We start from the raw sequence: 27,345 nt of genomic DNA on the forward strand, positions 1-27,345 counted from the left end.
CACAGGAAGGCTTGACTGGGTTGGAGATTCCAGACAGCTTCCAAATGGCTGGCAATTATGTTGGTTGTTGGATGGGAGCTCAGTTGCCAGAGCACCTCTGTATAGACTGGGCTTTTCACAAGAAGCTGGTCTCTCTGAGTGGGAGCATCCCAAGAGAGCAGGAAGTGAAAGTTACCAGGTTAATTAAGGGCAACTTACAGAACTGGCAGTGTTAGGTCTGCTGGATTCTGTTGGCAAAATGGTCTCAGGGCTAGCCCAGGTTCAAGGAGATGGAGAAAGAAACCCTGTTCGCTTCATGGGAGAGTAGCAAGATTGTATTGCAGAAGATCTTGAGGTTAGGAGATACTGTGCTGGTCATTTTGGTAAAACACAATCTGTATCACCATCTGAAGTACCTTTCTACTCCTAACACATGCCCAAGGCCTGAGGAGCATTCTTTTATAATGTCTAATATCTGACCTCTCCCTGTTTCCACCGACTCCACTCATTCAAACCTGCATCCTTTTGTAGTTAGGTGAATGCCAGAATTACCTTCCTGGTATCCCACTTTCCTTCACTGCAAATAGCCAATGAAACTTTCTTAACATTGGTGTTTACATAAACTTTAGCTTTAATGATGTCATTCTCCTAAGTAAAAATCAGATCTGATATCCCCAGTGGTTTTGTTTGACCTGTGCCAAGTTAGCATATATAGGATTTGCTTTTTTTTAACTTTCAACATTGCAAAATCAGGAGGTCCAGATTAAGCTCCTTTTGAAAAACTAGGTCCTCATATGTAGAAAAATCGGATTCTTTGACTAATATGTTCTAGATACTGAACAAAAGGGAAAAACTTTCGGGCTCTTGTGGGACTTAATGAACAATAGGGGAAATAGATAAATAACATAGGAAGACTGATGGACGGCAACACTACAGGGTTAGAAAGGAGATAGGGCAGGAGGCAGGTGGGAAGGGCTACAATTTCAAATCACATGGTCATGGAGGCCCTCACTGAATGGAGACATTTCAGTTAAAAAACGTAAAGAGTAGTGGAAGGGTAACAGGGAATTCTAGAACTTTGCTTTCCAGTAGAGTAGCCCACAACCATATGTGGCTATCTTAATTTGTATTAATTAAAGTTAAAAATTCAGTTTTTCTGGCACAGTAGCCACATTTCCAGTGCTCAAAAGTCACCTATGGCTAGTGGCTACAAAGCAGATATAGAACATTTCCACCATTACAGAGAGTTCTACTGGACAGCATTTCAGAGGTGGGGTATTCCATGCAGAGGGGAAGCAAGTGCCAAGGTCCTGGCAGGGGGGTGGAACACTGTGGCACTGCTCTTCTGCTCACACATGCCCGCTATGCCCTACTGTCTGTCTTATACTGCAGCTATATGGCAGTTGTCATTTAGCACCTTACCCCAAGCCAACCTTCCAAAGGCCTTTGTTGATATTAAGTTTTAGACCTTTGGTCAATGCCATAGAATCCATGGGGTCAAGTCCCAGACTCCCTGATCTTGCACTAAGAAACTCTGGAAAGAGCATGAAGGCCAAGGATCTGGACCAGGAGTCAGAACATGTGTGTTCTGTTTTAGAGCAGAGTAGGTTCATGGTGTGATTCAAAGGGTGTTCTCAGGGGTGACATGGCACAAACCTTCACTCACCAGAGAGATTGCTAGCCACAAGTGTCCTGGAGTGCCTTTACTGGACCAGGACCAAAGGTCTAGTGGACTTTTAGTTGGTATTTCAGGAGGAAATCTGGAGTATGGAGTATGACAGTGGTTTTTGTTTTTGTTTTTTTAGTTGCTAAGTCGTATCTGACTCTTGCAACCTCATGGACTGTAGCCTGCCAGGCTCCTCTGTCCATGGGATTTCCCAGGCAAGAGTACTGGAGTGGGTTGCCATTTCCTTCTCCAGGGGATCTTCCTGACCCAGCAATTGAACCTGGGTCTCCTGCATTGCAGGCAAATTCTTTACTGACTGTCATGAGGGAAGCTCATGACATTGGGGCTCAAGGCAATGCCTAATTACCAGTGGCAGCAGAAGTATTTGAACATTATATAAGCTGGTACACTCTTAAATGGTCCATACAAGTGGAATTTCAGCCTTGAATAAATATATGTAATAGTTATTTGGAAACTGTAATGTCTGAGTACTGTAATGTCCAGTAAACACGCACTGCTTTCTATGATAGGATGTAAGGCGCCCAATATGTCACCAGCATCTATTCTGATATTTTCTCCTCCTCCTCCATCACAGGATCCCTCTCTCCCACCAGTAGGACACATTCAGGGCCCAATAGGTTCTGTGTCCTACCCCTCTGGCGTTTTTCTCATGTTTTTCCTTCTTGCTTGAAGGACCCACATCCTCTTTTCTGCCTGACTGAATCTTCCACACTCAGCTTGAGGGCACAGCTCAAACTCCCTTCATAGACTTTTCTTTGCCTGTCTCAGGCCAGAAGCATCTCCCTGCTCCTGTGAGCTGCAGTGCTCATTATTCACACTCAGTTGGCAATTACCAAGACTACAACACTATATCTTTGTTTTTTTTAATATGTGTAATCTAGTCCTGGCTCAAGTCTTAAGTTTGAACAAACTGGGAGATAGTGAAGGACAGGGAAGCCTGGTGTGCTGCAGTCCATGGGGTCACAGAGTCAGGCGCAACTTAGCAACTGAACAAGAAGTCTTAAGATCCTTGAGGGCAGAGTTCACAGGTCATTCTTTTTTCCTTGCATGGCCATATTTCCATATATATTTGCCAGTTGTCTGCCATATGAGGGCTGAGAGTATAGTGGTAGACCAACATAAACCAACAAAGGGCCCTGATTCCTTGTAATCCTTAGTTGTCAACTTTTTTTTTCTAAGGTGAGTAACTTTATTCAGTTCTTGCAAGTCTTAGGCAAAGATAGGAGCCCTGTGTCCTACTGATAAGGAGTAAAACTACTGGCTGTCCCTTGCTGAAGACTGATCTGGGAGGTGAAGGTTCACAGCCATCTGGACTAAGGCCCTGTTGGAAGAGTCTTGCTGCCAGGGCTCCACAATTCCTGCCTCCTGGAATGGTGTAAACAATGATTCACACCACGGCAGGCCTTTACCCTTTACCAAGCACATTCATCACACGCATCAGGCTTTCAGGGGAGGTCAGGTTCCAACTTGTTAACAGAGAATCACCTCCAGGTCACCAGACTTGCATCTATTTTGCTCAACACCTATCATAATGAACAAAAGTTTTAGACTTTAATGATGAATGTGCCAGAGAGGACAGCGTGGGGGCTGTTTGACTCGTAGCAGAAAACAGAGCCTATTTCGAAGTTCTTAGGCGAAAACCATTTCTGGGATTAGTAATTACGATTTGGGGCCAGGCTGTGAAGAGGAAAAAAAAAAAACAAAACTACCTTGTGCGCCCGGGCGGGGTGGTGGTGTTCCCCACTTCCTAGCTCACGGGTCGAAGTTCAGGTCGAGCCCGGCATGCAGGAAAATGGGGTGAAGTGGGACTTTTCAGCCTAAAGGGAGTAGGGGGATGGGCCGGGCAGTGGAGTGGGTTTGGTGGTGGATTCTGGGAATCCGCACCTGTGGAAGAGACGGTGCTCAAGGTTCGGGGAGTGGCTGCGGGGGCCGGGTCCGCAGGCGGAGGTGTGCCGCGGCGAGGGCGGGGCGGGGCGGGGCCAGGCGCACCTGGGCGGAGAGGGGGAGGCGCGCGGGGCTGAGCCTGGCGGGGGCCGCGGCGCGCGCCAATGGGCAGCGGCTGGCAGCGCGCCCCGCGCCCGAGCCGCAGTCGCGCCCTCTTGCTGCCTGGCGAAGGCGCGGACGGCGCGCGGAGGCGAGCGCGGGGAAGAGCCGCCGGCGCCACTGCCGCCGTCAGGGCATGAGGATGGCCGTGGGTTCCGTCAAGATGCAGCCGCCGTGCGAGAGCCCGGCTCTGGCCGCGGTGGCGGCCGTGGCGGCGGCGGACGGCGCCCTGCGCCGCAGCCCCAGCGCGCGCGAGCCGGAGCGTGAGCAGCTGCCGGTGCCTCCGCGGCCGCGGCTGCGGGACCTGCCGGCGCTGCTGCGGAGCGGGCTCACCCTGCGGAGGAAGCGCAGCGCCGCTGGGGGCCGGGTGAGTGGCCGGGTCTTGCGCGGCCGGAATGGGCGTGGGAGGAGCGCACGTGGAGCCCGCGCCCACCCTCCGGGGCGGCCGAGGAGGGCATCTGGAAGTTGGGGAGGTGCCGCGAGTGGGGCGCTTGTGCCGGACTAAGCAGAAGAGGGGCCCGGGAAAGCGGGGTCGTGGGGTGCCCCCCGCGGAGCGGCGGTTTCCCTCTCCCTTAAGTGCACCTGACTTAGCCCAAGCGCACCTGGATTCTGGCCGCGGGACCGTGAGCATCGCTGGAAGAAGGGCCGTTTGCCTTTCTCTAGAGGGGGAGCTGCAGGTGTCCGGTGCCTAACGGCCGGCCCTGTCCCAACAGCGAGCCCAAGGCCCCAAGCGCGGGACCTCAGTTTTCAGGAGGCATGAGACGTGTGCACTGCTGTCGGACGCCTCGTTGCAAGCTTTGGGCACCGACACTGGCTCTGGCCGCCGCCACGGCCGAGGGACAGACGCCGGAGTTGGAAGTTCCGGGGCGATCTGTAGCTCCTGGGCTCTCCAGTCGCCAGCACTTAGTTCTCGGCGACGCCCCCAGAATCTTAAATATTGACTTCCTGCTGGTGTGTTCGGTAGGATTTCCTGGTGGAGGAGTGTCCCTCGTTGGGTTCTAAGTGCATCTAATGGCCCGAGCAGGTCAGACATGTTTTGTGGTTAAGAGAAGCGGGACGGCCTGGGATCTCTCATAAGTCACTCAGCAGGCACTACTGACTTACGGGTGTCCCTGCTCACCAAGGCCTTGGGCACCTTTGGGAGGTTTTACTTAGCTTTTAAAATTTTTGCATCATTAAGGAGACATTACCAAGAAGGTACCACAAGGTAGACATTTTGGTCTGCAATTTTGAAAAGAAGTGGTTGTCTATCTTAAAAGATCTTGCTGGGGGACTTCCAGCTCTTGAAAGATATGTTTGTGAAACTTGAGCGTTAGGGAGAAATACTGGGTTTAGTATGGCTTCCTTTGGGCAGGAAAGGGTCTGAATTAATGTTGAGTCTTTGGCCTTTCTAGGCTGTGTACCTCCTTCCCTAAGAATTCTTCCCACATAGAGATGACTGTACATGATCTACCTTAGAAGGATGTTTTGAGGATTAGCTGAGCAGTAATAGGACATCTTTAGGTCAAATGACCAGGGGAGTTTAGGAATTACTGCAAATGACCTTACCATGTGGTGTACAGGGTACAAAGAAAGTGAGGAAATGTGTCCCAAAGATATGATAGCTAAATAAACACAAAAATCAGAGTTAGAGACTTTCCAGGAGTCTAGGGAAAAGTAGGTTAAATCGTATTCCTGTTACCCTTGATAGTTATTTTTTCACTGCACAGAATACTGAGGACATGAGGGCAGCCAGGCAGTCTGTGAGGAGGATCGCCCAGGGTTTCTGTGTAAATAGATCTGGCGTGTTCTTCTGCATAGAGACTTGAATTTCCCCCTGTCTGGGATGTTGTGGTGTACCTTGCCAAAATACATATTTACTCTTATTAATTATTTTGAATGTGGTTACTTCAAATAAGATATACTTTATTAGCCCTTCTTTGGTTCTAATATTGTATTAGTTCTCCTTGTGACATTCCAAATACATTTCATAAGTGCAGGGCCAGTTTTGTTTTTTTTTTTTTAAATTGGGGGAAGATTGTCAAGTTTTCTGACATTGGAAACCCATAATTTTCAACTGTTTTCCCTCCTTTGGCTTTGGAACCACCTTTGTGATCATGGAACCTTCCCATCAAAGGAGTTGGAAAGGGTTTGAAAGAAAGAGAAAAATAGGTGAAATATGTATTAGTTTGTTCAGGCTACCATAAAAAAAATACCATAGACTTACACAACAGAAACGTATTTTCTCACAGTTTTGGAGGCTGAGAAGTGCAAGATCAAGGTGCCTGCATATTTAGTTTCTGGTGAGAACACTTCCTGGCCAGTAGACAGTCACCGTCCCTCTATGTCCTGATGTGACCATTCCTTGGTGCCTGTGGAGGAAAAGAGATGGCCTTCTCTCTCTTTTTTCTTTTTTTAAACTGAAATATAGTTGACATACAATATGATGTTAGTTTCAGGTGTACCACATACTGATTGGTACTTGCGTACATTAGAAAATGACGTAATGATGTAATGCTAGTTACCATCTGTTCCCATACGAAGTTATTACAGTATTATTGACCATATTCCTTATGCTGTATATGACATCCTCATGGCTTATGTATTTTACAACTGGAGGCTTATACCTCTTATTCTTGTTCACCTGTTTTGTGCTACCCCCATCACTTGTTTATTCTCTGTATCTCTACTTTCATTTTGTTTTGGTTTTTAGATTCCATATGTAAGTGAGATCATCCAGTATGTTTTTCTCTAGCTTATTTCACTTAACATAATACCCTCTAGATCCATCCAATGGATTGGTTGTCACCAATGGTAAGAATTCATTTTTTTTAATGGCTGAGTCATCTTTCATTATATGTATATACCCCATCTTCTTGATCCATTCATCCATCAGCGGACACTTCACTTACTTCCATATCTTGGCTGTTGTAATAGCATGGCAGAGAACATAGGGGTGCATATATCTTTTCCAATTAGGGTTTTTGTTTACTTTGGATTAATACCCACGTGTGAGATTCCTGGATCATATGGTAGTTCTATTTTAATTTTTTGAGGGATCTCCATCCTGTTTTCCATAGTGACGGTGCCGATTATAACCTTAACCAGTGGTACGGCAGGATTCCCTTTCCTGTGTATCCTCCCCAGCACTTGCTGTTTGCTGTCTTTTTGATGATAGTCGTTCTGACAGGTGTGAGGCGATATCTCATTGTGGTTTTGGATTCGTTTCCCTGATGATTAGTGATGTTGAGCATCTTTTCATATGCCTGTTGGCCATCTGCTTATGTTCTTTGGAAAAATGTCCCTTCAGGTCCTCTGCCCATTTTTTGTTTTTGGTGTTGAGTTGTATGAGTTGTTTGCGTATTTTAGATCAACTCCTTGTTGGGTATATCATTTGCAAAAAGTTTACGTGCTCCCATTCAGTAAGCTGCCTGTTCGTTTTGTTGATGGATTCTTTCACTGTGAAAAAGCCTTTTAGTTTGATGTAGCCCCTTTTGTTTATTTTTTCTTTTGTTTCTCTTGCCTAAGGAGACAGATCCAAAAAAGTATTGCTAGACTGATAGCAAAGTGTACTGCCTATGTTTTCTTCTAGGAGTTTTATGGTTTCAGATCTTATGTTTGTAAGTCCTTAATCTGTTTTGAGTTTGTGTATGGTGTTAGAAAGTGGTCCAGTTTGATTCTTTTGCCTGTAGCTTTCCCAACTCTATTTATTGAAGAGGCTGTCTTTCCTCTGTTGTATGTTCCTCATTTGTCATAGATTAACGTGGGCTGCCGTCTATGGGGTCGCACGGAGTCGGACACGACTGAAGTGACTTAGCGGTGGCAGCAGCAGCAGTGTGCTGTATAAGCATGGGTTATTTCTGAGTTCTCTATGTGCCAGTACCACATTGTTTTGATATAGATACTGGCATCTGTGTATGTCTTTTTGTACCAGTACCATACTGTTTTAATGACTGTACCTTTGCAATATAAACTGTTTGAAATCAGGGTATGTGATACCTAGAGCTTTGTTCTCTCTCTTAAAACTTGCTTTGACTATTTGGAGTCTTTTGTATTTTCATACAAATTTTAGAATTTTTTGTTCTGATTCTTCGATCTCTCTCCTTTTCTTATAAGGCCACTAATTCCATTATGGAGACAGCACCCTCATGACCTATCTCACCCTTAGTACCTCCCACAGGCCTTCCAGATACCAGCATCTTGGGGCTTATGGCTTCATTAATTTTGGGGGAACACAAATATTCAGTCCATAACAGAAGTGTTTGATGGAAAGAGAAAAACACAAGCAGTGTGTATCAAACCAGTGGGTGACTTGTAAACACCTGGGGTCATGTGGTTAGCCCCTTGGTTAGGGCAGTGATATTAATGCAAGTAAATCATGGCTAAGCTCTTTGTGTGGACCTTCAGTTCTGTATGTCATGAGCTGTACTTCTGGATTATAGCTGAGTGATTATAGGGACAAGTTAGCACAGATTCATTACCACTGGTAAGAAAGTAGCTTTGTGTATTACACAAGCTGGTAGGAAAGTTTGCAACTTCTGTATTGACCAAGATCTGATTTAGGAATCTGTGTGGCCCTTGCCCATGCTGCCTTGGGCTGTCCCAGATCTTAACAATCTGACATCAACTGTCATCAGATAAGCTCTTTGTGAGTTGTGTTGCCCAACCCAGGTGGCTCGTAGGCTGTCTCTTATTGGGAGAATATAAGCTGACATTTGATTGTTACTATAGAACTCCTGGTTCCTTGGTTCAGTCACTTATTGTCATACTGAATTCAGAATGCAAGCTGATTAAGACTCTTTGCACCTCTTTAGGCTAGGTGGAATGACTAGCTTTTTCTTAGCTGCCTCCTAAAAAATCACTGCTAAGATAAGGGACAGATTGACTTTACACCAAAACCATTTAATTTTCTTTTTTAACTTTGTGTTGGGGACATTATGAAAGAACAATGTAATTACTTCCTACCTTTAGCTATTAACATTTTACCAATTTCATTTCACTTATTTCTCTTTTCCCCACTTTTCTTTTGTGAGGGACTGGTGTATTTTAAAACAAAATCCTAAATATTGTGTCATCTCACTCATTAGTGTTTCAGTTTACATCTCTGATAAGGACTTTGTTCCTTAAGAAAAAAGTGTGCCTTTCTTGCATAAAATTTTAATAATAATTCCTTAACATAATTCCCATATTTAATTTTTCTCAGAGATGTCTTTTCACTTATGATTGGTTGCAACCAGGAATTAAGGTCCATGCATTGTGTTTGGTTGTTAGGTTTTCAAATCTATTTTATTTTATAACCATCTCCTCCCCCCGTTTCTTTTTTCATGCCTTTGATGTGATGGAGACAGCAGGTCGTTTGTCAAGTAGAATGTCCACTTCTGGGGTCACTTCTTACTTGTGATGTTGTCTAGTTTGTTCATTTATTTTCCATGTTTCCTGTAATCTGGCAGTGAGATGTAGTGGCTTGATTAGATTCAGACTTAAGAGCGAACATTCTTGGTAGGTATTACTGTGTATAATCTGTTGCATCGCATCACGAGAGGCATGATGCCTGAATGTGTCCCTGCTTGAGATAACAAGAGTGATTAGTGGGTTCAGGTGGGGTCAACTTACCTTTCTACCTTTCGCCTAATGATTGTAACACCCCTGATAGTTGTAACCCAGATCCATTTCATCAGAGGTTGCAAAATGATGATCTAAACCTATCATTCCTCTTGCATTTATCAGTTGGAATTCTGTCTATAAAGAATTTACTCTCGAAAAATAAAAAATTTACCCTCATGAACTACTTGGGTCTTCTGAAAAAAAGATTGTATAGGAAGGACAAGGGAAAGGCTTGATTTTTTTTCCCTTTTATCAATTTTCTGAGTTATGATTTAATGCCCTAGCAACCAGTGAGTTTTTTTTCTTTTTCAAGTATCAGTAAGATCTTAGATTTGTTTGTAATTTGTTTGTAAATTTGTTTCAACCCATTGAAGGCAATAGTCTTTTTTTGATGCTCAGTTTATATTTATCTCCTGCGTACTTCTTAAAAGGCCCTAGTAGTCTCTGATACCTTTCTTCCTTTTCAGCACAAGTTATTCTAAGCATATCTTTTCCCATTTCCTGGTCCAGACTCCAAATCAGCCATTTTCCCAAGGAGTACTGATTTTTTTTCTTCTGAAAACCATTCATGTCCCTCAACTTTTGCCTCTCATAGTGGTTGAGGTTTTTTTTTAACCTTCTTTTTAAGTCTTTCATCTTAAGTTTTTGTTTCATTAAAAATTCTTCTCATCAGGCTGTTTCTAAGACTGTCATTTTTTCCCTCTAATGAAATAACTGGTAGCTACATTCCTTCTTTCTATATATACTGTTGGAGCGCTGGGGCTACCTTATTTTGGGCTTTGGCTGCTAGAATATTTTCTGCAGTGTTCCACCACTTTCTTCATCTTCTTGAAATCTGTTTCATTTACCTCAATCAGAATGATTCACCGGTCGTGCCAGTTTGACTGTTCACCCAAGTCTTCCTATGATTCTCAGCCTTTGGATCAATTTTCTCTGCCTTGACCTCTTCCCTTCAGCCACTCTTCACTCAGGCAGGGTCTCAGTGGGTCTTCAGACCTGAGAAACTGGAAGTTCTCTCTTTTTCATTTACAGTCTGTACCCTGATGCACGTGTGTGTGATCAGTTCAGTTCAGTCGCTCAGTTGTGTCCGATTCTTTGCAACCCCATGAATTGCAGCACGCCAGGCCTCCCTGTCCATCACCATCTCCTGTGATCAGTCATGTCCAACTCTTTGCAACCCCATGGACTGTAACCCACCAGGCTCCTCTGTCCATGGGATTTCCTGGGCAGGAATATCAGAGTGGATATTTGCCTTTTCCTTCTCCAGGGGATCGTCCCAACCCAGAGATTGAATCCCACCCTGGTGACTCCCTCTCAAAGAAGAACAAGGCTGCCCATTTCCTGTGTCTGAGCTGGAATGCTTCAGGCCTGGCTTACCACCCTCCTCCGCTGGAAATAAGACTTTGTCGATCGAGAAACACGTTCTGCTCCAAGTTATACCAGTATGGCCAACTTATAGTCATTTTATACACATATCTCATAGGCAAAGCATGTAGTTTCTTCCTTGTATTTAAATTAAAATCAGTGCTAACACTTCATAGCACTTAATTATGTGCCTTGCAGGTTCTGGTATAAACTTTTAACGGTCACTACAAGCCTCTGTGATAGATGCTTTTATTTGCATTCTACAGATGAGGAAGGGGGTTCTCAGGTGGTGGTGCAGTGGTGATGAATCCGCATGCAATGCAGGAGATGTGGGTTCAATCCCTGGGTCAGAAAGATTCCCCTGGAGGAGGACAGGGCAACCCACTCCTGTATTCTTGCCTGGAAAATCCCATGGACCGAGGAGCCTGGTGGGCAACAGTCCATGGGGTCAAAAAGAGTTGGACACAACTGAGTGCACTTGTGTGCACTCACACATACACACACACACACACTCACATACACACACACACACACACACACAAATGAGAAAACTGAAACCTAGAGGTAACTTGCCCAAGATCACTGAGTGGGCGGGATAAGGGAGGTTTGAATGCAGCCAGTCTGGTTCCATAGTCCATGTCCTGAATTGACTCTCAAATGCACTGAGGACCTAGGGTCTATTTTTTTTCCCCTAAATGTCCATTGTTGTTGTTGTTCAGTCACTCAGCAGTGTCAAATTCTTTGTGACCCTGTGGACTGCAGCACACCAGGCTTCCCTGTCCTTCATCATCTCCCCAAGTTTGCTCAAACTCATGTCCATTGAGTTGGTGATGCCATCTAACCGTCTCGTCCTCCGTTGTCCCCTTCTCCTGACTTAAGTCTTTCCCAGCATCAGGACCTTTTCCAATGAATGCCCATAGGCTTTATAGTACCTGCTGGTATGACCTTACCCCTCTTGAGAATGGTCAGTACATGCTGTTGATAATGCCACACATTAACTTTTCTGTCATTGGAGCACACAAGGCCTTGTGGTCCTCCTGGGATTGAGGTGGAGAGGTCGGGGGAGGGGAAATGCTGTGGTTATAGGTGTGTATAGTAACTAATAGTTACTAAGATTAAAGTTCGAAGTCAGTGTGTCCTAAGCAAAAAACTCGCAGGCCTATCGTCATCAATCCAAACAGTTTGTGAATTCATCCTCCTTACTCTTTTCTTATCTGCTTATGGTAGCCTGTCAGAAGATAAAGGTCATTAAAGGAGGCATGCATCTTCCAGGAAAGGTGAGTCAGATCAGATAGGACAGCATGTGTTGGTCTTATTTAAGAAACAGTGACTTCTGGCCAGCTCAAACTTTGAGTTGCAGGGCCACTACTCTCTATCCTCGCATGTTATTCTCTGAGCTCTTGAAGCCTCATTTTCTTCCGCTGTTGTGAGATACACTGTGGGTCAGGTTTTTCTGAGAATAGAGGCAATGTCTGGGAAGCTTTGGGCACCTTGCAGCTTAAATGTTTTCTTCCCCAGCTGTATGCTTATTCTAAGCAAATGGACTTACATAGACATATTTATGGAAATCTAGGCATAAAAAATTTTGCTCTTGTATGCAGTGTCAGTTTCCAAGTTTTTAAAAATCATGGTGTCCTAACATAGAGTGATTATTTTAGGTAGTGTCTAAATACTGATACCATAACAAAACAGTCTGAGGTTCACACTTGCACTGTCTAAAATGGACTTGGCAGTAATTGGTAACTTGTGAAGCTAAAAATAGAAGGAAAGGTGGGAGAAAAGTCACTGGGGATGACTCTGAGCGCTTGTGACTTTCTTTTTGCCTCAATGTTGCATAACAACCCTGGTTAGGAATACTGATCATGCTAGTAACACTATGTTATCAAGGAGTACTTTGTGAGAGGTTATAAGATTTTATGGGAAGGCAAAGTAGTTAAAATCAATGGCTGCCCCCACCATGGTTAATTATTGTTATAATAAATCATTTATTTATAAGTCCATATGGAAAAGGGAGAGTTCAGGGACAATATCGTGGATTCTGGCATGTCTTTATCAGATTGAAATGTCAGTAGTCCTCTAAAAGGAGAAGGTATTTTCAACTTTGAGAAAATTACCATCTAGAGAGGTTTAATAGCCTTCCATGATCACCCAGGTAAGAAGTAGTGCAGTCAGAGTGGGGCCCAGGACTATCTGATTACAGTCTCTGTGGCCTTTCTGCAAAACCATGTTGTCTAAGTGTGTGTGTGTGTGTGTGTGTGTGTGTGTGTGTGTGTGTATGTCTGTGTGCATGCTCGCTCAGTCGCCAGGTCATGTCCAACTCTTTGTGACCGCATGGACTGTAGCTTTGCCAGGCTCCTCTGTCCATTCTTTAGCACTGAGCCACTGTACCCTGTTGTCTAAGACATGGATGTAATTATGACATGTTGAGCACTGAAACAGTGGGTACCCCAAGGAACTCCAGTGGTAGAATCCCTTAGTGTGTGGTATTTATATAAAACGAGGGGTGCCCTAGGCATTTCAAGTTTAGTGCAAAACACAGCTTACTTTCTTTCCAGTGTCTTAAGCAAATGGCTTCCAGGATTCGTCTTTATCCACTTGCAAGGTTTGGTGATGGCTTGAGCAGCAGCAGCTGTTTGTCATCCCTCTGCAATACCAGCCATTGTTCAAGAAACAGGAAGGTTTAGGATGACTCATTCGGGAAGCCATTGCTCTGGAGATTTGGAAACTGACTGGCTGCGTATTGCAAATAAACTTGGAGATTTATATAAAGCAAGTAGCTTCCTTTTCTAGAAGACTGGAAGAAGAGGTAGAATGAGTTTCTGATAACCCAGGATTTACGTTTCTGATGGTGACTTGTTTGATATTTAAGAAACGTCTGATTAGGAAGTGAGAACTATGCGTACCTATCAAAGTAAAAGAATCCATTTACAATTGAATCAAGTCATTGAGAATACACAAGTGTCTTTTACTAAAATTAAGCTTTGGCCCATTTATCTTTTAATGGATGTGATTACCTGAAACAAATAGCTCTCTACTTCCCCCCCCAACCCCAATCCCAGGCCTTTGCTGGAATCTGGGGTGGCACCCTAGAAAAAAGCATGTGCAGGCATAATTTTGCACCTCATTTCAGAGGGCTTGTGGATGTTCTGAAGCCTGGGTCACCACACACCCCTAGTTAGAAGGCCTTTCTTCTAGAAGCAGTACCATGGTTCTGTAATTATTTTACTTTTCATCTTTCCTTCCTCTAAAAATCTGGCATAGTGTCAGGTTCTCAGTCGGTAAATATGTCCCCAAATTAAAGCATTTTAATGGCTGGTTGAATTGGAAATTTATTCACCTCAATGCAGCAAAAGCTTCAGTGAGTCCTGGGAGGTGGTGGCCATGGTGATGATAATTGTTATTATTTAACAAATTCGCATGTAACATTCATCATCTCGGGTTGTTTGAGGTACTTTCTTGGGGTTGTTTGAGGTACTTTAAGAACATTAATCACTGAATCCTCATAACAGCCGTGTATGACTGATATTCTCTTTGTCTTCTTCTTGTCTGAAGTGGAGAATGAGGTTCACAGATGCTGGCTAGATTGCCTGAGATCACCTATTAAGTGGAGAAGCTGGGCTTTGAACCCAGGAAATCTGGCTCTGTATTCCAAGGTTTACCTATTCTGCTGCATCCTTTCTCCAAATAAGAGAATGTATTTTCTTGATTACAATCTCTTTCTCTTTTTCATTTTATTACTTTTGAAATAGGGATGTTTGTTAAATTAATATGATCATTTAATGGAATAAAACTTTTTTCATTTCGAAACTATTATTAAATTGATAGTGTATGTTAAAATTTGCTTCCCAGGTGGAGATAGTGGTAAAGAACTAGCCTGCTAATGCAGGAGACATAGAGACGCAGGTTTGATCCTTGGGTCAGGAAGATCCTCTGGAGAAGGGCATGGCAACCCACTACAGTTCTTGCCTGGAGAATCCCATGGACAGGGGAGCCTGCAGGACTACAGTCCATAGGGTCGCACAGAGTGGACACGACTAAAGAGACTTAGCATGCATGCCATCTTGAAATCTTGATGTCTTAAATTAAAGCTGTAATAAGCCATGTTTTACTTTTTAAATGTAGCTGCATAGTTTATCTGTCGAAATAGCAAAGTAAATCACAGCTTTAAAATCGTGCATCCAGGTCACTCACTTCTGGATCTTTCCCATGTATGCGTGTTACTAAACTTTTGTTTGATTTTCTCCTGTTAAAAAAATAAAATAATGCATACGAACAAAGTGTTAGTTACTCAGTTGTGTCCGACTCTTTGTGACCCCGTAGACTGTAGCCCTCCAGGCTCCTCTGTCTGTGAAATTTTCCAGGTGAGAATACGGTAACAGGTAGCCGTTCCCTCGAACCTGGATCTTCCACATTGCAGGCAGATTCTTTACCATCTGAGCCACCAGGGAATCCCAATACAAACAAAATCCATATCTATTCGTGAAGTGTGAAAATTTTAATGAGTATATTAACAATTTATCTGAGCACTGATAATTGCTTAGGTAATGCTTTAAATGACAGAGGAGAATACATATAAATTTTTTCCTACGAAAAGTATTATCTTTAAAATAATGTTGAAGGTGAAATTATAGAAAGTTTATTATTGGTTCCCTCCAGTTTTTTTTTTCCATAAAATTTAAAAGGTAAACTTCCCACATGCATTTCTTATTTTTTTGAAACTAACAGCCATGAATATACACAAGTGCCGGTAGACTTAGTCTTTGAGTCACTGCACACTGTGTGGGGGATGGCAGATCTTACCTTCTGGGACTCAGTTCTCTTTTTTATGTTTTACTTGCTTTTTTCATGAGGCCTTGGCCTCTCCCTTGTAAAGTGCTTTTCTTTGCTTTTTGTACCGTTTGTGTTATCTGTAGAAAAAACATAATTCAGGATTTCTAATACAGGCGAAACAAACCTTTCTAAAGTTAGAGTCCAGAAACCCAGGGCTTCTGCAATCTAGCTGGTTGTCTTCCTGTATTTTTTTCTAACTGGTCGAGCAACTCACTGCAGCCCCGTTGGTGCTTTTGCTGTTCAGTCGAATTTGACCTTGTCAGATCATTTACCTGCAGCTGTTCTGAGGTGTACACGCAAATACTTGTGATTGCCTAACACTTTTGCCTCTGGTGCTGACTGTAAATTTGTTGTACTCTCTCCTGCTGCTATTGAGGGAGGTGAACAGCTTATCACTTCTGCTTGGTCTAACACTCTAAATGTTGACTGTAAAGAACAAGCGCTACAAATGGTACACTCCATCATACTGTGTTGTGAATTTATGTATAGGTATGAGATCTTTTGTAGGAAAAAAAAAGAAACTGTGTGATGTTGCTTTTAGAGAGTAGGGGAAGTATGATGCCTGTTTCAATCCATTGAAATAGAATTTGGCTTTGTTATAATAGAAAAGACATTTTTTTCTATGTTTTGTCATTTACCGGCTGTGTGAATAAGTCAGACAACCTTTCAAGTTAAAATGGAATGCTGGTATTCTATCATGCAGTTGATGGTGGCAGAGGGGACCAGTTTTCATTTCTTGGCCCTTGTCTGTACAGCCAAGGTCTTTCTTCATTGAGATGCCAGCTCAACCCCCAGTACACTTTGGGGGCATGTTTTAGGCAGAGGGAAAGATGGGTCTTAATAGTCACCTCATCTCTGGAGTTAGAGAGCGGAAGATAATGATTTAATAGAAAGAACATTTGAAGGAGGAAGATTCTGATTAAATCGAGAATCCATCATATCGAAAGTAAAAATGATGTTACCTATGAATTTGTTTCCAGAAGATTAAATCATTTGTTTGGCCATAAACAGAATTCTGGGAGAGGAGTCAGAAGAGAACTTGTGTCAGCAGCCCTTTGTATCTGGGGAGAGTTTACCAGGTGGTTTTATCTTCTTTTAGGTGAGAGGTTTGTTGCTGTTTCTTGTCATCAGGGAAAGCTATTTTTTAGATTCAGATTAGCATCAATATTTGTTTTCCTCTACTGTTTCAAATTTATGAAAAATCTTCAAATAGCACCCGCTGAAACGCTGAAATTTCTGCTCTTCTTGGCACATGACTTTTTTTAAAATAAGAGGAAGCCTGCTAGTTGTATTCTAATCTACCTCAAATATCCCACGAAGTTAGAGCTTAATGAAACTCCACAGGGTCAGTTCATCAGTAGCTGACTGTTCACACTGCTGTCATTTATATAAGGCTTTATATTTGCAGAATGCTTTCTCATACTGTGTTCATAGCTCTGAAGTAGGTATTCCTTTCTTATACAGACAAAACAAGTTACTGAGTTTTTCCATAGGCCACTTCTGTGAAGCAAAGTTAGTGCCCACCTCACAGGGGAGGAGAGGAAGCAGGTTAAAATGCACAGCACTTTTCAGACGAAACTGGTTTTGTGGAGAAGGCTTAGTGTGAGCTGCTGCTGTTGTCATCGCTGCCATCATCATTGTCTCCTGAAATGACAAATCTGAGGGATTTCAAGATCAAGCCCTTGGAAAAGCTGAAATAGATTTTATTGGCTATGGTGACCGCAACTAAGTAGGAAAACAGAGGCTCAGACATCGGTATCTTGCTAAAGGTTGTAGTGAGGAAGTTCAGGGTCAAGGGCTCCTTACACCTGAAGCGTCTCTGATAGGATATCCATGGTCGTCCCCCCTAAAATGTCAAAGATGGGGTCTAAAGGAGGACTCCTCAAACAGTAGCATATACATACATGAGAATCCCTGAGAGCTTTTTAAAGCACAGATTCCCGGGCCCCAGTCTTAGAGACTTTGATTCCATACGTCATGGATGGGGCCCAAGAATCTGCATTTCTGTGCAGTTCCAGGTGATGCTGATGCTTCTGGGACACGGACCACGCTTACACCAGTCAAAAGGGCCTTAAAAGTTTGATTCCCTTCAGTGTCAGAAAATTTCTGAGGCCAGGAGTCTACCTGCTGTTCTGTTTGCCACCTTCATGATGGAAGGACAAGCCAAGATGGAAGACCATGACTATAAGAACTTAATTAGAATTAATAATACTGGAAACTACCCCTGATTGGTTTCCACAAAGTAACTGGCAGTTGAAAAAGTCATGAGCATTTGAAACACAAAGGGCCCTTGGCAGCTGGCCTACTGATTCTCTGTCCATCCCCTGTCCTCTCTGTTTCGTTCCAGTCTACACCTTGGAGCCTGCCCTCTGGATAGTCATCACTGGGGCTCCTGCCATGTGGCTTTGGTTTGGGTTCAGTCACTGGAAGGCCAGGGGAGGAGCGGAGTCAGGGGTGGGTGTCTGTGCCCTCTGCCGCTTCTCCTTTTCTGTGTAGTGCCGGCAGTGCCTGTGCCTGTCTGTTACCAGCTTCAACAGGGCAGCCTCTCCTCCATTACTTCAGCTCTCTCCCGTCTCCAGTAGACCTGTGTCTTCCCTGGTCCCTCCTGCCTGTGGCTGTTAAAGGCTTGTCATTCCCAACCCCTATGTTCTGCAACCTCTCCTGCTGGCTCTCGGAACCTCGCCCACACACCTTTGATAGGCTGTCTTTTGAGAGGACCCTTGATTGATACTGGAGTGGAAGGAAGAGCTCCCAAAAGATGGGAAGAGTGATGGTAGAAGGTGTAGCCTTGGATGAAAAGAACATCATGAGTGGAATGGGCAATTGATGGTGAAGTTTATGTCAAGGGGCTCCAAAATCACTGCCTATGGTGACTGCAGCCGTGAAATGAAAAGACACTTGCTCCTTGGAAGGAAAGCTATGACCAGCGTAGACAGCATATTAAAAAGCAGAGACATTACTTTGCCAACAAAGGTCCTTATAGTCAAAGCTATAGTTTTTCCAGTAGCCATGTACGGACATGAGAGTTGGACCATAAAGAAGGCTGAGCACTGAAGAATTGATGCTTTCGAATTGTGGTGCTGGAGAAGGCTCTGGAGAGTCCCTTGGACTGCAGGAAGGTCAAACCAGTCAATTGTAAAAGAAATCAACCCCTAATATTCATTAGAAAGATTGATGCTGAAGCTGAAGCTCTAGTACTTTGGCCATGTGATGTGAAGAGCTGACTCAATGGAAAAGCCCCTGATGCTGGGAAATATTGACGGTAAGAGAAGGGGATGTCAGAGGATGAGATCATTGGATGGCATCACTGACTCAATGAACATAAATTTGTGTAAACTTACGGACATAGTGAAGGACAGGGCAACCTGGTGTGCTACAGTCCATGAGGTCCCAAAGAGGTGGACATGACTTGGTGACTGAATAAGACAATAAGAGGTGAGGAGTGCAGGAAAGGGGTCTTTAAATTGATTCTGGATCAATCACAGAAGGTCCAAGAGGTCCCTGGGTGAGAAGCTACAACTGCTAGAATGTGACCCAAGTGTCACCCCTAAGCGTAAACTTGCACGGCGAGGGTTCAGAGGAGTTTTTTAATGAAGAACGTATGTTCCTCTTCGACAATTGCCTAACAGTTTGTTTTTTCCTTTCCTGCCCCTGCCGTTTCCCCAGACACCCCTAGTGTTGTTAGCCTCTACACAGGGGTCATAAGGTCTTTCTGCGGCACTTGGGTCTTGCTCCGTTTTGTCACAGTATTTTGAACATATTCTGAAGTGCCTGCCAGAACTACATTCACAAAGTAACAACTAGTGGAATAGAATAACCACGCCTTCAGTTCCTTTGCCCATGGGTTCCAGTGATGGGCATATCAATAAGATGAAAAATGCTGTTCATGGTTTTGGTCCTCAGCTACATCACCCTCTGCAGTACCCTCACCATGAAGCAGGACCATAGCACAGACTTGTACCAATTCTGTGTGTTTATCAGTTCTTTTATATTGAAATCTTATGCCCAGGTTGAAACTGTTCAACAGCTTTTAGAGTTTTTTGGTAGGGGTGGGTAGTAAAGTTTGTCTTAATCAGATCAGATCAGATCAGTCGCTCAGTCGTGTCCGACTCTTTGCGACCCCATGAATCGCAGCACGCCAGGCCTCCCTGTCCCTCACCAACTCCCGGAGTTCACTGAGACTCACGTCCATCGAGTCAGTGATGCCATCCAGCCATCTCATCCTCTGTCGTCCCCTTCTCCTCCCGCCCCCAATCCCACCCAGCATCAGAGTGTTTTCCAATGAGTCAACTCTTCGCATGAGGTGGCCAAAGTACTGGAGTTTCAGCTTTAGCATCATTCCTTCCAAAGAAATCCCAGGGCTGATCTCCTTCAGAATGGACTGGTTGGATCTCCTTGCAGTCCAAGGAACTCTCGAGTCTCCTCCAACACCACAGTTCAAAAGCATCAATTCTTCGGCACTCAGCCTTCTTCACAGTCCAACTCTCACATCCATACATGACCACTGGAAAAACCATAGCCTTGACTAGACAGACCTTTGTTGGCAAAGTAATGTCTCTGCTTTTGAATATGCTGTCTAGGTTGGTCATAACTTTACTTCCAATGAGTAAGTGTCTTTTAATTTCATGGCTGCAGTCACCATCCGCAGTGATTTTGGAGCCCAGAAAAATAAAGTCTGACACCGTTTCCACTGTTTCCCCATCTATTTCCCATGAAGTGGTGGGACTGGATGCCATGATCTTCGTTTTCTGAATGTTGAGCTTTAAACCAACTTTTTCACTCTCCACTTTCACTTTCATCAAGAGGCTTTTGAGTTCCTCTTCACTTTCTGCCATAAGGGTGGTGTCATCTGCATATCTGAGGTTATTGATATTTCTCCCGGCAATCTTGATTGCACTTTGTGTTTCATTTGTCTTAATACTTTGTCTTAAATGGTTTAAAGATAAAACAGGTCCTTGAGCTCAGATTTTCTGTTGTTACAATTCTTTAGGAAGAAGAAAAGCTCTCGAGGAAAAATGAATTCTGGAATTTTTCCCTCTTCTTTCTGTGTTTTCATATACCTTTGTGTCAGAAAACATGACTTTGGGAGGGAGTTGGGAGTGTGACCTTACACAATTGAGGCAAATCGTGGTGAATCATCTCGTGTTACGTGGCACAGGTTTCAGGTACACGAGCCGTTTGTTTCTCCTGAATTTTCCCTCCTTTCTAGTTATTTATCCTGAGGTCTTGGTGGCTGGACACCCTGAGAAGATAAGACACAGAGGAGAGGATCCCAAGTCCACCAGGAAGGCCATGGTGAATTCCTGGATGGAGGCTGCCTTGACATGGTAATGTGTGAACGTCAACTGTTAGTGGAAATTGACCTGAGGGAATAAGGGGGTTCCTAGTGCAGATGATCCTCAGAGAGGCCATATCCTGTCCAGGGAACAAGGAGGAGGCCGGCATGGAGGAGGGGGGCCCCATCATAGGCTTCTTTTCCAGTCCCGCATCGTGGGATGAGGATGGTTCTTGCTGATCTGCTTTGTTTCCACCTCCTAGGGTCGGGGTCCTCCCTATGCTCCTCCCTGGGGAGAGAGCCTTTCTCTTGCTGTATCTCCATCTCTGGTTTGGCCCCAGGAGATCTCTGGGAGCCCTCTCTGGTATTTTAAGGACTCACCTCCTTACTCACTTCCTTGGGATGAGCTAGGCATCTTCATTATCAGTTTGGTTGCCTTTGGCTCCACAGGGCCTGCTTTTCCCTCCTCCTCCTCCTCCAGCTTTGTTCCCTAAGGCTGTTCTGGTGGGCTGTGCTCCCAGCTCATCTTCCGTGAATCAGCTCTCCCTATTGTCTGCTCTCCATGCTTCCCTGCACAGCCCTCCTGCTGCTTCATCCTCTTACATTCACCTGGCCCCAGCTGAGGGCTGTTTCATATAAACGAGGATGCCACAAGCCCCTTTTAGAAATCTGGGTGATTCAAACCCACTTTTACATGTTAAAGGTTCCCTCTTTTTTAGGTGATTTAAGCTCTTACAGCAGTTTTATCTACCTCTCTTCCTTAACTTCCCAGGAGAAGAACTTTTGCATGGGCTTGGATAACCACTGTCTCACTGGTCTGCACTGGGGGATGCAGAGTTTACAAACATTGTTTTCTAATTAGTTTTCATTTTCCAAACTACCTCCTTTAAATAGAGACTTCTATCTTGGTCCAAAAGATGTGTACAAGAAGGTATTGCTCTGGTGAGAACTAAGGTTGTGAAATGCAAAATCAGTTTCATTCCTTAATGGCAGTAATAAATGTAGAACCTTCATTTAAGCAGTTAGCTTTGGGAGTACAAGGCTAGACAGATGACAAAATAAAGTGGATTAATGATTTTGTTAATCAGTTCTTTCACCACAGGCAGCTTCATAATAATCCCAGACTGCTGTCCAGTGAGTCATCCTCACTTTTGCATTTCCTGATATCTTTTCTTTCTTCTAAAAATCTACGTAAGGTACCTATCATCTGATTTGTCAGGATAGTCTAGGTTTTGCCGCAATAACAAAAATACCACAAAATCTTTGCGGCTTAACACCATAGACGTTTATTTCTCATTCACTGAAAGGCCGTTTTGTGTCTGGGTGCTCATCACCGGGAGCTGTCCTCCATGTGGTGGCTCTGCTTCCATCGTAGGACATTTCTGCATCATCATCACCTTCCACTATGACTGCGAAATGTGAAGAAAGAATGGAGAACTCCACAAGGGTATTTAAATACACCTCTCCGAAGGGTGTTTTGCTGACATCCAATTGGCTGGAGCAAGTCGTATGACCTCATTCACTTCAAGGCACGGGGGAACGTGTCCTCTTCCCAGGAGCTTTGAAGGAGAAAGGAGGCACAGATATTAGGAGTGTCTACCTCAGGCTCCAGAAACTGAGAATTCAGAAATGAATAAAGGCATAATCCCAGTCTTTTGGTCCAGCTGGAGAGGTAAACAGGTTCATAGTATTACAATATAGTCCTATAAAACTGTACAAATTACAAATTAGCATGGTAATGACTGTGGTAGAACAGAAAGCACCTAAGAGCACAGAGAAGAGCAGGGCATCTACCTCCCTGGCCTGCAGACGAGGGAAAACCCTCCAGTGGGAGTGACATCAGGGCTGGGCTTGTTCTCCAGCTTGAGGTCTCCTTACCTTGGTGAGAGTGGTATCTGGCCTTATTTATGTGCTGCATCCCAGTGAAACTAATGTTTGGAATACAGCTCCAAGAAGTAGGCTTATCTTTTCTTTAAGACCTCAAGAAAAAAGTGAAAGCAGGCTGTCAGCAAGAGAAAAGATCTGCCCGTTCCCATGAAAGATGACACACAGTGTCCTTCTAACAGAGGTTTGCAGGCACTGTTCTACTACTCCTAAGCTGTCATGCTCCTGACAGTTCTTTGATCTCAAAAATTAAACTTGCTGTTACAGTAGGAAAAGAGCAAAGCAGGTGTAAAATAACAATCAGGGTTAGTTATTAGGCAGCAAAGGTTGCATGTACTGTACTTTGATTTGCCCAGAGATTCTGACACATTTTACATTAGATATAAATGTGAGTGGTGTGTTAACAGTGCAAAGAATTTGCTTTATAGACGGAAGGAGACAGGCTTGTCCTCAGATCTGATAAAGCCACATCCTTACCCTCTTTCACTGCTCTAGCCCCACTGGCCTTGTTGCTGGTCATCCATCACAGTGGGCATTCTCCCTCCTCAGGGCCTTTGCACCTCTTGTTTTCCTTGTCTAAAGTCTTCTTTCTCCAGATACCTATTCACCTACTTCAAGTCTTTATACAAAGGCCATTCTCTTGATGAGATGTGCCAGGCACCCTGTTTTGGGTTGAGAACCACTGCATGCAGTACACATATGGGTTTGGGGACAGAATAATGTTGAGACTATATGTGGATAGGATCTAACAGTGAAGGTTGTAGTCCCGTCTGTTGACAAAAACATTTCATAAAGTTTAGGTGTATGGGGTGCAGAATGGAGAAAGGAGAGGTTGAAGGCAGCAGAATCTGTTGGGGGCTGTTGTCCAGGTAACAGGAGCTGAGGGCCTGGTGTGAGATGGAGGTGTTGGGAGTGAGAGGTCTAAGGGTGGGGGAAGGTCAGGATGCTAGGATTCAGCGATTTCCTCTCAGTTTTCATGGGGAGCTAAAAATTAGCAAGGACTCAGAATAAATTTCTTGTGTTGAAAGGAATATAACTCTCAGAAGCATGACCAGATGTGGTGCCTATTCTATACAGAAGGTCTCTTAGAAATTATGAGAATGTGTGTATGTGTTTGAATGAAAAATTGAGTATAAGTCAGCTTTTATGATGAAAGAAGAGGGAAAGGGGGTTCTTTTAAAATGACTAAGTGGTAGTGTTTGTTTTTAGGACATAGTTTGAAATTTCCACTTCTTGATTGGGGCAGAAGAGCTGAAGGGCAGCCTGCTCCCATTCTGCTGGGTCTCTCAGGGTTGCTCCTGCCTGTGACCTCGGGCACATGCCTCCCCGCCTGTCCCTCCCTTCCAGCCTTGACCTCAGGCTACATCTGCTCATCGCCAGGTCTCCACCTTCAGTACCGGCCAGCATTGTGCCAGCTGCCCTCCAGCCCCACCTCGGGTCAGGCGGAGGAAGGTAAAAGTAGGAGAGCATAGAAAGGAGAATTTAATCCTGCTTTTTTTCAATTCTTAAATTTCTCTATGAAGTCCAGGGAATTGTGGCCTCAAGATACCCATAGCTGCTTGTCTCAGTAGACTCAGGTAGAAAATTGTAAATGTTTTCAAGGCTTACCTCTCAAAATCCACCTGCCTTCTGCTTGATGTTGAGAAAAACAGACACCTCTCTTCTTTCATCAATTTCCTGACAGCTCCTGCTTCTCACCCGTAGGATGACAATTTGACTCATTTATGTGAGCCCCATAAATATGTGTACCCGGCCTCCACGCCTACCTCCCTGTCACCTCGGTCCTCAGGTAATTGAGTTGCTGCTGGGCCAGAGTTCAGAGTAGCCTTTTGTGTTCACTTATACTTGTCTCTCTAATTGGATTGGGGACTGAGTCAATCGGGGATTTGATTGCAAACAAGAGAAACCAACTCTGAAATTACTAGAAGGTGTTGTAGGTCATCCTACAGAATTATTGGAAGGCTGGAGAGGTAGGCTTCTGACAGGGCAGGAACCAAGGATGTTTCCAGAGAAGAAACCATAGAATGTAAACAATCAAGAGCCTGAATGGGGACTTCCCTGGTGGCCCAGTGGTTAAGACTTCACCTTCCAATGCAGAGGGTATGGGTTTGATCCCCAGTCTGGGAGCTAAGATCTCACATGCCTCGTGTCCAAAAAACCAAAACATAAAACCGTCATTGTAACAAATTTAAGAAAGACTTTACAAATGGTCCAAATGAAAAAAGTCTTAAAAAGGCGTGAATGTTGAGAACAACCAGCTTGGGTCTCTCTGTCACTTGCCAGTTGAACAACTCTGGACACATCTCTTAACCATTCTATGCCTCCCAGCATGATTATCAGCGAGAAATGCATTCATATTTGGAAGAAGTACTTAAACAGGGACTGGCAAATAATAAACGGTATCTCAGTGTTCGGTGAGTATGCGTTTCTAGTTGAGGTTGTGCATGCCTGTACGTATATTTTGGCTTTTAGCTGGTAAGTGTAATTACTCTCTGGGCTGCAGGCTTTCCTTCTGTGCCCCCAGCTGCTGCTTTGCTGGAACTAGTTTCTCCCTTATCGCTAAAGGCCAAACGTTTGTTCAAGGACATTGTTTCAGTTCTTTGTGGTTCCCTCAGAACCATTAATTCTGGGACATTATTAACAACAGAAGCACATAAAAATCACAGTCTGTGCATTTGGGGCTTTAGTTTTACGTGGCCACCCTGAGCGATAGTGTAGTCAACTTTTTTCTGCCACTTCTTGTCTTCTTTTTTTGATATTATGTTTTCATGGTCATTACTAATATCCCCTTTACTCTTTGCTCCTGATATTCTGTTCTGAGAGAAACAGCCAAAATAAATATTGTCATAGACAATAAACCATCTTACCTCTGAGAAGGGTTTAGGAGTCCTCTCCCATTTTTAAGTGTAGCATTAATATTTAAACATATTAATAATTAACATAAGTGCTTATTAGTGTTATTTAATTATTCATATTAAATACTTTTTTAAAGTACGTTTCTGAAATACTTATTTTTTTCCCTCTTTGATTTTGTTCAAAGACAATTATATCTATTCTTTTATTGAAAGAATCTTTCCTTTAAGATTATTAAGAGTGTTGGTGGTTTTGGCAAGCCACGGCATAGTCCATTTATAGAGAAGCTTTACTTAAAAGCAAAAAGTCAATGACTTGGTGTAGTCCATGTGTTGAATATGCTGTTTTAGGTCCCAAGTTTAGTTCACTTCAGTCGCTCAGTTTTGTCCGCCTCTTTGCAACCTCATGAACTGCAGCACACCAGGCCTCCCTGTCCAGCACCAACTCCCAGAGTTTACCCAAACTCATGTCCATTGAGTCGGTGATGCCATCCAGCCATCTCATCCTCTGTCGTCCCCTTCTCCTCCTGCTCTTAAGCTTTCCCAGCATCAGGGTCTTTTCAAATGAGTCAGCTCTTCACATCAGGTGGCCAAGTATTGGAGTTTCAGCTTCAACATCAGTCCTTCCAATGAACACCCAGGACTGATCTCCTTTAGGATGGACTGGTTGGATCTCCTTGCAGTCCAAGGGACTCTCAAGAGTCTTCTCCAACACCACAGTTCAAAAGCATCAATTCTTTGGTGCTCAGCTTTCTTTATAGTCCAACTCTCACATCCATACATGACTGCTGGAAAAACCATAGCCTTGACTAGATGGACCTTTGTTGGTAAAGTAATGTCTCTGCTTTTTAATACGCTGTCTAGGTTGGTCATAACTTTCCTTCCAAGGAGTAAGCATCTTTTAATTTCATGGCTGCAATCACTGTCTGCAGTGATTTTGGAGCCCAAGGAAATAAAGTCTGACACTGTTTCCATTGTTTCCCCATCTATTTGCCGTGAAGTGATGGGACTGGATGCCATGATCTTAATTTTCTGAATGTTGAGCTTTAAGCCAACTTTTTCACTCTCCACTTTCACTTTCATCAAGAGGCTCTTTAGTTCCTCTTCACTTTCTGCCATAAGGGTGGTGTCATCTGCATATCTGAGGTTATTGATATTTCTCCTGGCAATCTTGATTGCAGCTTGTGCTTCTTCCAGCCCAGTGTTTCTCATGATGTGCTCTGCATATAAGTTAAATAAGCAGGGTGACAATATTCAGCCTTGATATACTCCTTTCCTGTTTGGAACCAGTCTGTTGTTCCATGTCCAGTTCTAACTGTTGCTTCCTGACCTGCATACGGGTTTCTCAAGAGGCAGGTCAGGTGGTCTGGTATTCCCATCTCTTTCAGAATTTTCCACAGTTCATTGTGATCCACATAGTCAAAGGCTTTGGCATAGTCAATAAAGCAGAAATATATGTTTGGTTACTCTCTTTCTCCACACAAACAGACATATAATATCTAGGTATATGGGCATGCAGTTCAGCCTGATTTTGCTTATGTAAATATGTAAGTAATATCTATCAAATATTTATTGAACATTTTAAAGATTTAAATAGCTAAAAAGTTCTTTCACTGACTCTTTAACATGAATATTGTAGAATCATTATAATGAAATGTAAGCATTTAATATGAATATATGTAAAATAACAATGGGTTCAGGTTGATCTCGTTTGGCAGGCTGTATAAGGAGATGATTGAACGTGTTTTGTTTCAGTTACATACAAATACACATATGTTTATGTGACCCGGGCCACCCCATAAAAGGTACTGCCTACTGTGGGTTGTAGTCAGAAAAGTTTAAAAGGC

The 27,345-nt window shown here is 43.7% G+C and overlaps 1 protein-coding gene across 2 annotated transcripts in view; it reads left to right on the forward strand.

Moving 5' to 3' along the window:
• The first annotated feature begins 3,718 nt into the window (after window positions 1-3,718).
• RAPGEF5 (Rap guanine nucleotide exchange factor 5) overlaps window positions 3,719-27,345 on the forward strand; it is a 235,128-nt gene continuing 211,501 nt past the window's right edge. For both annotated transcript variants that reach the window (XM_086397408.1, XM_086397410.1), the window contains exon 1: window positions 3,719-4,076. In XM_086397408.1, the coding sequence (XP_086253534.1) occupies window positions 3,846-4,076 (231 nt within the window). In that variant the 5' untranslated portion in view covers window positions 3,719-3,845. The remainder of the gene's footprint in view (window positions 4,077-27,345) is intronic.

The sequence above is a fragment of the Bos grunniens genome, chromosome 4, assembly GCF_055505025.1.
Source record: "Bos grunniens cultivar Pamir isolate PY7600 chromosome 4, Bosgru_T2T1.0, whole genome shotgun sequence".
In the NCBI taxonomy this organism is placed as follows: domain Eukaryota; kingdom Metazoa; phylum Chordata; class Mammalia; order Artiodactyla; family Bovidae; genus Bos; species Bos grunniens.